We start from the raw sequence: 12867 nt of genomic DNA on the forward strand, positions 1-12867 counted from the left end.
CACACACACACACACACACACACACACACACACACACACATAAACAACTAACAGACAATAATCGTGCAATAAAAACAATTATAGACTATTGTAGTTCAGAGCTTATTTGAGGTTGTGGTGTTTAATAGCCTGATGGCTGTGGGGAAGAAGCTGTTCCTGAACTCGGACGTTACTGTTTTCAGGCTCCTGTACCTTCTTCGCGATGGCAGGGGTGTGTGGCCAGGGTGGTGTGGGTCTCTGATGATGCCGGCTGACTTTTTGAGGCAGCGACTCCAGTAAATCCCTTCAATGGCGGGGATTTTGGAAGCATTTGCACGTCTGGGAATATTGACAGTAAAATGTGTCCTTCAACCTGAATATTGCAGATTGCAGAATGCCTGGACTCAATGTGAAATGACAGCAAGTCATTGCAACGTTCCTGTTTTCACCTCCACAGGGTCAGTCTGCCAGTGGTCTGTGTGGGTCGATCGTTCCATTTCCATTTGGGAAGGGGAGACTGTGGTGTTAAACTGTTCCTTTCAATACCCTGACCCGGTCCGAGACCCCTCTACGGTGACTGCCCGGTGGCTGAAGAACTCGCCCTTTCCCAACAACCAGGCCGCCGAAATATACAACAACAAAAACCTGGAGAGGGTGTCATCTGAAGTGCAGCTGATAGGGGACCTGAACGAGAGAAACTGTACGCTCCAGATAGAGAACATTCACAAGGCCGACACCGGGACTTACTACTTCAGATTCGAACTGGGGCAGGGAAACAACTGGTCAGGAGAAGATGGGATCAGTGTCAACGTATATGGTAAGCTGGAATTCTCTTGCAATCCAGGAGTCGTGGTTCATAAGAGCAGGCCTTGCAATCCACCAAGCCCATGGTGACCATCAGGATCACATCTAAACGAATCCCTTTTACCAGCACTTGGTGCATGCCTTTCTCTGTCTGAATGATTCCAGTGCTCCTTTCAGATATTTCCTCATTGTTTGTAGGGTTATCTGCCCCCATGGCCAGCATATTCCACATTCCAACCATGCTCTGGGTAAACAGTATTCTCCCTCAGATCCCCTCACAACTTCTTACTCCTGATCGTAAACCTATACCCTCTGGTCATAGACATATCTGCATTTGGAAAGAATGCTTCCTGCTGTCTACATTTTCAATGCTCCTTACAATTTCTTTTCACCTCTGAGCCAGATCCCACACATCCACTCCCCCATCCCCACCCCCTCCACCACCACCCCTCAGCCTCCTCTGCTCTTAAAAAACCAAATGGCAGCCTGTGTCGGACTTCCTCGTGGTGGAAGCACTCCATCCCAGGCCACGTTTGGAGGAACGTTCCTTGGACCCTTTGCCATTATTTTTGCAGAAAGCGTTTGGAGATAAAACTGTGAGGACCGGCATGTTTTCTTAGGGCTCTGTAGGTGACATTTCACTTCCAAAGGGAATCCAACACGCACTCCCTCTCATCATTGACACAATGCAGATTGGAGGCCTTATTGCTGAGGAGACTGGTACAGTCAGAGTGAAGCCCTGCCATTAGCTCACTTCCAGCTAATATTGTCCTCGAACCACATAGTCAATGCATACTCACTGTTAAGCACGGCTGCCCTCTTATTTCAGAGCTATTTAAAGCAATCATCTGTGAAGTTTAGTTTAGTTTAGTCTAGTTTAGTTTGGTTTAGTTTGGTTTGGTTTGGTTTGGTTTGGTTTAGTCTAGTTTAGTTTGGTTTTGTTTCATTTCGTTCAGAGATACAGTGTGGAAACAGGCCATTCTGCCCACCAGGTCCACGCCTACCAGCAATTGCTGTATGCTAGAACTATCCTACACATTGAAGACAATTTACAATTTTACCAAAGCCAATTAACCTACAAACGTGTGCGTCTGTGGAACGTGCGAGGAAACCATAGCACCCAGAGAACACCCCTCGCGGTTACAGAGACTTCGTACAAACTCCGTACAGACAGCACCCATAGTTGGGATTGAACCCTGATCTCTGGCGCTGTAAGGCAGCTACCGTACTGCTGTGCCACCGTACCGCTCGGATGGTTTCGAACAACATTTGATATTGTACGTCTTTAAAGTTTAGCAAGTGGTCACCATGGAGATGCTGAACAACCCCTTTAGGAGATAGAAGATCATGGGCCTCCTCCAGTGCCATAGTGAGGCCCACTGGAAATTGGAGGAACAGCACCTCATATTTCGCTTGGGCAGCTTGCAGCCCAGCGGTATGAACATTGACTTCTCCAACTTTAGATAGTTCCTCTGTCCCTCTCTTCTCCTCCCCCTTCCGTTCTCCCTCTATCTTCCTGTCTCCACCTATATTCTTCCTTTGTCCCGCCCCCCCCCTGACATCAGTCTGAAGAAGGGTCTCGACCCGAAACGTCACCCATTCCTTCTCTCCAGAGATGCTGCCTGTCCCGCTGAGTTACTCCAGCACTCTGTGAAACGTCTCCCATTCCTTCTCTCCAGAGATGCTGCCTGACCTGCTGAGTTACTCCAGCACTCTGTGTCTATCGTATGTAAGAGCAGGATGCATTTAAAGGTTGGTGCCTGCAATCACTCACATCAGAAAAGTCATTATGGTGGATGTCAAAAAGAACGCAGGTTCAATACACATGATCAGGTCCATGTTCTCAGCACCCCTCACAAAGCAAACAAATGGAAGGTGGGAACTGTAGTTGAAGTGTGTGGTACCAGGTGGTAGAAACTGGAGGACATGTTAGAAGTGTACACATAAACCATATGATGCCAGCAAGGGAACAAGAGCAAAGCATAGACGAAGAAACAGATCTGGCAGAGTTCGGTATTATTCCAAGTTCAGACGTAAAATCAGAATCTCCAAAGAAAGTAGACACAAAGATAAATGATCCTGAACTTGACTCTCCTTTAGAACCACAAACCGACACTCCCCCTAAACTACTCAGGAGATCAGAGTGCGTAAACCAGTCGTTAGGTTACATTTCTAAAATTATTCTTGTTTGTCTGATTTACAAGTGATTTTACTTTCTAAGGGGAGAGCAGTGCAGTGTATATAATGGTAACAGTAACTTTAACAACAGTACTGTAATGGTGTGATTTGTGTCACGTGATATATTCTATATCATCAGTCTCGTGAATATGTGTAAGTATGCGCAGATTTTGCAAAATAAAGACGACCCACACAGGCAACAGCGTGTACTGAAAACCTCCGCTTGTTTCTATCTCCATGCTGAAACCGTATATCTTACAAGTCAGGTAACGGTGGGGAAGAAGCTGTTCTTATGAGTAGGAAGGAACTGCAGATGCTGGTTTAAACTAAAGATAGACACAAAAAGCTGGAGTAACTCAGCGGGACGGGCAGCATCTCTGGAGAAAAGGAATGGTGACGTTTCGAGTCGAGTCTGCAGAACGGTCTCGACCCATTCCTTCTCTCCAGAGAAGCTGCCTGTCCCGCTGAGTTACTCCAGCATTTTGTGTCCAAGATGTTCTTATGTCCGGAAGTCCACGATTTCCAACTCCTGCACCTTCTACCGGGTGCTGGGTAGAAAGAGGATGAGGGTAAGACCAGGATGGCAGACATCCTTGAGAATACCTCCAGCCTTCGTGACCCAACACATGTGAAGATGGTGTAGGTGGAAGGCAGTGACAAGCCCATGGACTGGACTGTGCTCACCACACTCTGCAAGTTCAGGAAGTCAAGAGTGGAGCATCTGCCAAACCAGGCTGAGGTGCATCCCATCAGTGTATGTACAGAAGGTCAAAGCACAGTCGGCTTACCAATGCATCTGCCAAACCAATGCATCTGCCAAACCAGGCTGAGGTGCATCCCGTCAGTGTATGTACAGAAGGTCAAAGCACAGTCGGCTTACCAATGCATCTGCCAAACCAATGCATCTGCCAAACCAATGCATCTGCCAAACCAATGCATCTGCCAAACCAGGCTGAGGTGCATCCCATCAATGTATGTACAGAAGGTCAAAGCACAGTCGGCTTACCAATGCATCTGCCAAACCAATGCATCTGCCAAACCAGGCTGAGGTGCATCCCATCAGTGTACGTACAGAAGGTCAAAGCACAGTTGGCTTACCAATGCAGCACTCCCTCAATACTGCCCTGTGGCACCACATTTTGTGCTGAAGTTTCTGAAGTAGACATTAAGATTCCTCCCACTTTAACACTGACATTTGGGTGTGGGATTAATCTGTCATTTTAGGCATCCAATGATTGGATACAAGCCCAGATTTTCTAGTGTGGGGAGAGTCCAGTTCAGAATGGTTAACAGTTGAGTGTGTACTCCTCCCACTCCATTTTCTTTGCTCAGCTTACTGGCACTGGAGTAGATCTCAGCTGTAAGAGGGTGTATAGAAAGTGCAGCAGTTAAGGGGGTGGGTTTCCTATGAGCGTTAAAATTAAAAAGACGGATAAAGTTAAAGGATATAGCAGATATAGCAGCACAAAGTAACTGTCAGGAAAAGAGGGAGAGGAAGTCAAAGTGGCCGGCACGGTGGCGCAATGGTAGAGTTGCTGCCTTACAGCGCCAGAGACCCTCACTGTCCTGCATGTCTGTATGGAGTTTGTGCGTTCTCCCCGTGACCTGCGTGGGTTTTCTCCAAGAACTTCAGTTTCCTCCCACACTCCAATGACATGCAGGTTTGTAGGTTAATTGGCTTGGGATAAATGTCAAAATTGACCCTCGTGTAGGATGGCGTTAATGTGCGGGGATCGTTGGTCGTTGCGGATTCAGTGGGCCAAAGGGCCTGTTTCCACGCTGTACCACTAAACTAAACTAAACTAAACTAAACTAAAACACAGCCATAGATCAAATAAGCGATATCAGGGACAAATGTCCCGCCCCCTCCCCTGACATCAGTCTGAAGAAGGGTCTCGACCCGAAACGTCACCCATTCCTTCTCTCCTGAGATGCTGCCTGACCTGTTGAGTTACTCCAGCATTTTGTGAATAAATACCTTCGATTTGTACCAGCATCTGCAGTTATTTTCTTATACTAACCAGGCAGCAAATGCACTGCAGCACATGCAGGAATGCAGCAAATGTGATTTCTTTAGTCATGTTGCCAGTCAATTGAGATGTGCGACTATTGTAGGTATTGGGACTAAATCCACGATCTAAACCGCAGTGCAAAACATCTTTTAACTGGGAAGTACATCCCATGTCAGTGGCATTGTGACATTATTCCACTCACCACACCAATCCGACTCTGATCTTTTTAAAGTATTAAGGCATCGGTGTTTGTATAAGGGTCTCGACCCGAAACGTCACCCATTCCTTCTCTCCAGAGATGCTGCCTGTCCCGCTGAGTTACTGCAGCATTTTGTGTCTATCTTCGTGTTAAACCAGCATCTGCAGTACCTTCCTACACATTTTGCATAGTATTGTTGTATAAGGCATTGTTGAATTCCCGTTTCCTTCCAACATCTTAGGCTATTCAGTCAATGAGTGTGTAAGGAGCCTGATAAAGGGTCTCGACCCAAAATGTCTCCTGTTCCTTTTCTCCAGAGATGCAGCCTGACCCGCTGAGTTACTTCAGCATTTTTAATGCCAATATTCAGTCAATGAACTGCATGCCAAAATTCTCACAGCAATCAAATCGATTCCATTTCCTCCCTTCCTTTCGTTCAACCGATTCTTTCTCACATGCCCAATAACACATGGCCTGTTCTCCCTCCCCCCACCTTCTCTAAGGGTAAACAAAAAATGCTGGAGTAACTCAGTGGGACCGGCAGCATCTGTGGAGGGAAGGAATGGTTCAGAAGAAGGGTCTCCACCCAAAACGTTATCCGTTCCTTCTCTCCAGAGATGCTGCCAGTCCTGCTGAGTTACTCCAGCTTTTCAGAAGAAGGATCTCGACCTGAAACATCAACCGTTCCTTCTCTCCAGAGATGGTGCCGGTCCCGCTGAGTTACTCCAGCATTTTGGGTCTATTTTCGGTGTAAACCAGCGTCTGTAGTTCCTTCTTACACATTTTCTCTAAAGGTATTTTGTAGTGGCCAATTAACCACAGGACCAGCACATCTTCAGGATGTGGGAGGAGGCAGTGCCCAGAGGAAGCCACTGCAGACCACAGAAAGAATGAGCATCCTCCACACAGATTATTAAGGGGTTGGACACGTTAGATGCAGGAAACATGTTCCCAATGTTGGGGGGGGGGGGTCCAGAACCAGGGGCCACAGTTTAAGAATAAGGGGTAGGCCATTTAGAACGGAGATGAGGAAAAACTTTTTCAGTCAGAGAGTTGTAAATCTGTGGAATTCTCTGCCTCAGAAGGCAGTGGAGGCCAATTTTCTGAATGCATTCAAGAGAGAGCTAGATAGAGCTCTTAAGGATAGCGGAGTCAGGGGGTATGGGGAGAAGGCAGGAACGGGGTAGTGATTGAGAATGATCAGCCATGATCACATTGAATGGTGGTGCTGGCTCGAAGGGCCGAATGGCCTACTCCTGCACCTATTGTCTATTGTCTATTGTCAGATGGCACTCGAATTCAGAACTAAACAGCCAGGCAGCCCCAGCCTGCCACTCCTGCCCAACTCACCCATGAGAGTAACCTCTATCCAACACTGCCATTGCCATTCCTTGTGCTCAGTCTCAGTTGCTGCTCCATGTACTGCCTTTGTCACCGTGGGTGATATTGTTTTACTGCCATCAGTAGTGACGAGCTCGCTCATTAAAATGGGCAATAGGAGGTAGTCACAGACACCAGGGTTTCAGGAGTAGGGTCAGAGATTACCAATAACTTTGAGATATCTGCTGACATACCTGACTTGATACCAAATAACTGCACTACCTTCTACTATGGAGGCATCAGTCTGAAGAAGGGTCTCGACCCGAAACGTCGCCCATTCCTTCCCTCCTGAGATGCTGCCTGATCCGCCAGCATTTTGTGTCTACCTTCAATTTGAACCAGCATCCGCAGTTATTTTCCTACATGTAGAGGCATCTATTGTATACTCATCTGGGACAATAAATCGCATCGTGCTATTCTTCCTTTGTTCTCTGCCTTAAAGGCTCCGTGACAATTCCATTCAATAAGCTTGTTTGTTCTCTCCAACCTCTACAGCTCGCCCAACAAAACCACACATATCCATCCCCGAGGAAGTCATTGAAGGTGATGAAGTTGTAACTTTGACCTGTTCCACCGGCAACATTGACCAAAGGGGAAAGGCTAGCCTGAGCTGGGAAGGTGTCGAGGACCTGACGGACTGGACCCCCAAGAGTGAGGACGAATGGTCTGGTTACTCTTGGTCACTGAAGAGCAACCTGGCCTTCATCCCATCCCACCAGCACCACAACCAGCTCATCAAGTGCACGGTTAACTACACGCCATACCCGTACTCCGATGAAACCTACATCACGCTGCAAATACGATGTAAGTTCAAATGGTTTTCAAATGGGTTACGGCAAAGTCTTGGGATGCATTGGTGGTGTGGGTTAGATGTCTTCTTCAGTCAGGACTGTGTTCATTTGTTGTGTTGATGCATCAATATGCCTGCAAAGCTGCAGCAGGTAGAAAATAGGTGCAGGAGTAGGCCATTCGGCCCTAACAGCCAGCACCGCCATTCAATATGATCATGGCTGATCATCCAAAATCAGTACCCCGTTCCTACTTTCTCCCCATATCCCTTGATTCCGTTAGCCCTAAGAGCTAAATCTAACTTTCTCTTGAAAACCTCCAGTGAATTGGTCTCCACTGCCTTCTGTGGCAGAGAATTCCACGCCCTACGAAACCAGTAAGACAACCAGTAAGACCTGTCCCGGTCCATATGACAATTTAAACACTCTTGACTCTTCACTGCTAATGATTTGAGTAAGCAAAGGATATTTATTAAGAGCCTATGCTGTCTTTTCCTTGCACTAAACGTTATTCCCTTATCATGAATCAATACAATGTAAATGGCTCGAATGTAATCATGTATTGTCTTTCAGCTGACTGGATAACATGCAACAAAAGCTTTTCACTGTACATGTGATGATAAACTGCGCTGAAATTGAACTGAAAAGGATTGATCATGTAAATCTATGACTGATATTTGCAGAAAAAGGACCTTTGGAGGGACTTTCATTTCCTCTTCTCAGACTGGAAAGGAATCGCGAGTGTGGGTGGTAGAGGTGGAGGTGGAAGTCATAGGGAAGAATATAAAAGGTCATCAGAAAAGAAACTGGACTAAAAGCAGACAGTAGTCAATTGAGAAAAGATGCCAAGGAAGGCAGGAGCAAGAAAACAAGATAGCTGTGTTGGAAGGACCAGCAGATACTGGTTTACACTGAAGATAGCCACAAAATGCTGGAGTAACTCAGCAGGACAGACAGCATCTCTGGTTAGAAGGAATGGGTGACATTTCGGGCCGAGACCCTTCTTCAGACCTTGATAAAAGGAATGGGTGCCTTTTCGGCTCATGTCTGAAGACGTGTCTTGATCCAAAACATCACCCATTCCTTGCAATACAGTCTGAAGAAGGTCTCGACCCGAAACCTCACCCATTCCTTCTACCCAGAGATGCTGCCTGAACCCACTACGAAGATAGCTATGATGAATAGAGGAAACAGGGTAGTAGATCTTCTTGTTAGCCATTCATTGTGCTAAAGGAAGTAAGTGAGGAGCGAGGTACAGTGTTGGATTATCAAGACATGATGGCACTTCTATCAGGACCCGGACATTCCCAATGGTTTTGGTCCAGAAATAATCAGTGGGTTAGAAAATTGCCAATGTCACTCCATTATTTAAGAAGTGTAGGGGATTGTGTGAATTCAGCTATTTTAACAATGTAAAGGAGTCAGGAACAGGGGACGTACAACGAGATCTGGGTGCCCTAGTGCATCAGTCACTGAAAGGAAGCATGCAGGTACAGCAGGCAGTGAAGAAAGACAATGGAATGTTGGCCTTCATAACAAGAGGAGTTGAGTATAGGAGCAAAGAGGTCCTTCTGCAGTTGTACGGGGCCCTAGTGAGACCGCACCTGGAGTACTGTGTGCAGTTTTGGTCTCCAAATTTGAGGAAGGATATTCTTGCTATTGAGGGCGTGCAGCGTAGGTTTACTAGGTTAATTCCCGGAATGGCGGGACTGTCATATGTTGAAAGACTGGAGCGACTAGGCTTGTATACACTGGAATTTAGAAGGATAAGATGGGATCTTATCAAAACGTATAAGATTATTAAGGGGTAGGACACGTTAGAGGCAGGAAACATGTTCCCAATGTTGGGGGAGTCCAGAACCAGGGGCCACAGTTTAAGAATAAGGGGTAGGCTATTTAGAACTGAGATGAGGAAAAACTTTTTCAGTCAGAGAGTTGTGAATCTGTGGAATTCTCTGCCTCCGAAGGCAGTGGAGGCCAATTCTCTGAATGCATTCAAGCGAGAGCTAGATAGAGCTCTTAAGGATAGCGGAGTCAGGGGGTATGGGGAGAAGGCAGGAACAGGGTACTGATTGAGAATGATCAGCAATGATCACATTGAATGGCGGTGCTGGCTCGAAGGGCCGAATGGCCTCCTCCTGCACCTATTGTCTTTTGTCTATTGTCTATTGTAAAGGATTAAAACTGACTCATAATTAAAAATGGTGAAACAACTCAAATACATACTTTTTTCCACCGGGTTGGTCACTCCATTCAAATGATTACGTTCACTATCTGTGCCCACCCCAGTATGAAGCAGGGGGGGCAAGATATGGTCCATCTGTCCCACTCTTCCTCAGCACCAGTGGGGCAAATGGTGACTTAGTGGGCAATTGCTACACATTCACTGGATTGATAGCAAACTAAAAATGATTAAATACAAACATAAACCACAAAGACTAGGCAGATTAATCCTTTATTCCTGGAAGATTAAGAGGCTGTCTAATTTTGTTTGAGTTATTAAAGGAATAGATAGGTTAGACGTTGAAAGGTCCTAACTAGTGGGAATGGAGTCAAAAGCTTTAGAGCAGGGTTATGCAGGGTGCAGTGATTTTTCTCTTTAAAAACAGAAGGTTTTCCATGAATAAACGTGAAGCAGAATATCTTGGCCTGACTGGTGTCTCTTTGATATATAAAGTTTTAGAGTCACTGCGGCCTACCTATTGGCTCTCTGAATATACATACAGTGGTGTGCCTTGTCACTGTGTGTTGAGTGAAATAGCTTCACTTGTACCTACAGAATGGCTGTTGTATTCAGATACCAAGTTGCACATCCTGCATCTTCAGGCAGGTTGTTGTACAAGCATGTTTTGAAATACTTTGCGTCGATTTGATTTGTGTTGACTAATTGGCCTTGGATTTATTCAGGTGATTTTTGTTTTTGTTTCAGCCTACTTTGGTACCTTTGGTGCCGATAGGTGTTGTGTTGAATCTTACCCTGTGGTAGTCTCTTGGCCGTCTATTAATGACATGTTCAATATCAATTCGAAGTTGGATCTCCGTGGGGCTGTTTGGGTTAAACATATTGTAATATTTCCTGAGCCTTTCAGGCGTGTTAGACAATAGACAATAGGTGCAGGAGTGGGCCATTCGGCCCTTCGAGCCAGCACCACCATTCAATGTGATCATGGCTGATCATTCACAATCAGTACCCCGTTCCTGCCTTCTCCCCATACCCCCTGACTCCGCTATCCTTAAGAGCTCTATCTAGCTCTCTCTTGAATGCATTCAGAGACTTGGCCTCCACTGCCTTCTGAGGCAGTGAATTCCACAGATTTACAACTCTCTGACTGAAAATGTTTTTCCTCATCTCCGTTCTAAATGGCCTACCCCTTATTCTTAAACTGTGGCCCCTGGTTCTGGACTTCCCCAACATTGGGAACATGTTTCCTTCCTCTAACGTGTCCAACCCCTTAATAATCTTATATGTTTCGATAAGATCCCCTCTCATCCTTCTAAATTCCAGTGTATACAAGCCTAGTCGCTCCAGTCTTTCAACATACGACAGTCCCGCCATTCCATGTTGTGTATGAATATGTTGTCATTTCCACTCTTTCTACACTTGGCATTATGTTGTATGTAAAATTGCAATGATATACTTTGAACCTGTGGGTAATTGGCTCAAAATTCAGTGATTTTGCAATGCCTTTAACAGCACAACGCATGTAAAAATTGTTGTTGCACAGAGTTAAGTACTCTGGTATCTGAGCAGATTTGCAACACTTCCAAAATGTCCAAAAATTTATCAGGGCACTTGTAGGAGTAACGAAAATGGGAAAACTTAGATTTAAGTTGAGCGGAAGGAGTTTTAAATGGTATCTGAAGAGTACATTTTTTACAGGGAACGGCTGATATCTGGAATGTGATGCTGGAGGAGATGGTGGACTCAGATACAGTCAGCACGTTTAGGAGGCATTTAGACGGAAAGTTCAACAGGCATGGCACAGAAAGATAATGGCAAATGGAATTAATGTAGATGGCTGTAAAGGTTGGCATGGACCTAGTGGGCCACAGCATTCATTTATCTGCTGTACAACTTTGATTGGCATGATTCAGATAGGGACCCATTTTGCAATAGGATACATATAAAGTGATGTTTTTCTAAAGCAATGCTCAATTAAAAGTTCTTCTGGGAGAAATAAGATCACATTGAGCCAATGCCCATCACCCAGAGCCAACTAAAATTTTAATTTAAACAGAGTATTACAGATCGACATAAGTAATAGAAAGTATTTATTCACAAAATGCTGGAGTAACTCAGCAGGTCAGGCAGCATCTCAGGAGAGAAGGAATGGGTGACGTTTTGGGTCGAGACCCTTCTTCAGTAATAGAAAGGATTAACATAAATCGAGCAAGGGGCTTTAGTCTGTATTTTACAGGGTGTAGCTACATGAAGTGTGCTGAGAACTATACTCTGCACTCAGTATCTTTCCCTTTGCTTTACCTATTGTACTTGAGTTTAGCTTGATTGTATCTATGTATAGTATTATCAGATTTGATTGTATAGCATTGAAAGTTACATTTTTCACGGTACCTTGGTAGACGTTACAATAATAAACCTAAACCTATCATAGCTTTCCCTCTCTTTCCCCTCCCCCTTTCCAGTTCTCCCACCAGTCTTCCTGTCTCCGACTACATCCTTTCTTTGTCCCGCCCCCTCCTCTGACATCGATCTGAAGAAGGGTCTCGACCCGAAACGTCACCCATTCCTTCTCTCCTGAGATGCTGCCTGACCCGCTGAGTTACTCCAGCATTTTGTGTCTACCTGTCATAGCTGTGTTCTGAGTATGTGCCTTCAGTGTTTTGTGTGTGTGTTTTTGTATAACTTCTTTGAACCTGAAATGGATGTGCTTGTGCATGTTGGTGGTGTTCTTAACTCATGCACACTTGTTTCCCTTGTAAGCACAGAAAAGATATTTAATGAAAATCCACAGCATTACAGCCAGCATCTGGCGGGCTTTGTATAAACGTAAACAGCTTCTATTGGTATTGCCTTCATGGAAACATCATGCTTGCCTCATGCTTACATGTGGTGTGCTTTGAACACGCATGCAGAATTTCACTCCAGCCTACAGCTAATATCCTGTATGCCATGAGTCATATTTACAGACAGTTTGTAGTTCACAACCATACTTCAGTACATCTGGAGTCCACAAATGATGTACAGAAAATGGTCCCCAGAGGGAGAACAGAGATATGGTTAACAATAGAGGATTAGCCATCGTCCTATTGAATGCTGGAGAAAGCTAGAATGGGTAAATGACATACTCCTGCTCCTATTCTTGAAGTGTTCAGTGTTCACAGTACGTCTGTACCTGAATATTCTGAAGAGTCTGAAAAAGGGTCTCGACCCGAAACGTCACCCTTTCCTTCTCTCCAGAGATGCTACCTGTCCCGCTGCGTTACTCCATCATTTTGTGTCTACCCTGAATATTCCATGATGTCTAATAGCATTCAGGGGCTTACAAGGAGACAGAATCAATCATTA

At 45.3% G+C, this 12867-nt stretch overlaps 1 protein-coding gene across 6 annotated transcripts in view; it reads left to right on the forward strand.

Moving 5' to 3' along the window:
- The window catches only part of LOC144600254 (B-cell receptor CD22-like), a 50850-nt gene that overhangs the window by 7062 nt on the left and 30921 nt on the right, over positions 1-12867 (forward strand). For all 6 annotated transcript variants that reach the window (XM_078411820.1, XM_078411821.1, XM_078411817.1 and 3 more), the window contains 2 exons: positions 437-796; positions 7048-7356. In XM_078411820.1, the coding sequence (XP_078267946.1) occupies positions 437-796; positions 7048-7356 (669 nt within the window). The remainder of the gene's footprint in view (positions 1-436; positions 797-7047; positions 7357-12867) is intronic.

This window comes from Rhinoraja longicauda, chromosome 14 (genome assembly GCF_053455715.1).
Source record: "Rhinoraja longicauda isolate Sanriku21f chromosome 14, sRhiLon1.1, whole genome shotgun sequence".
Classification (NCBI taxonomy): Eukaryota; Metazoa; Chordata; class Chondrichthyes; order Rajiformes; family Arhynchobatidae; genus Rhinoraja; species Rhinoraja longicauda.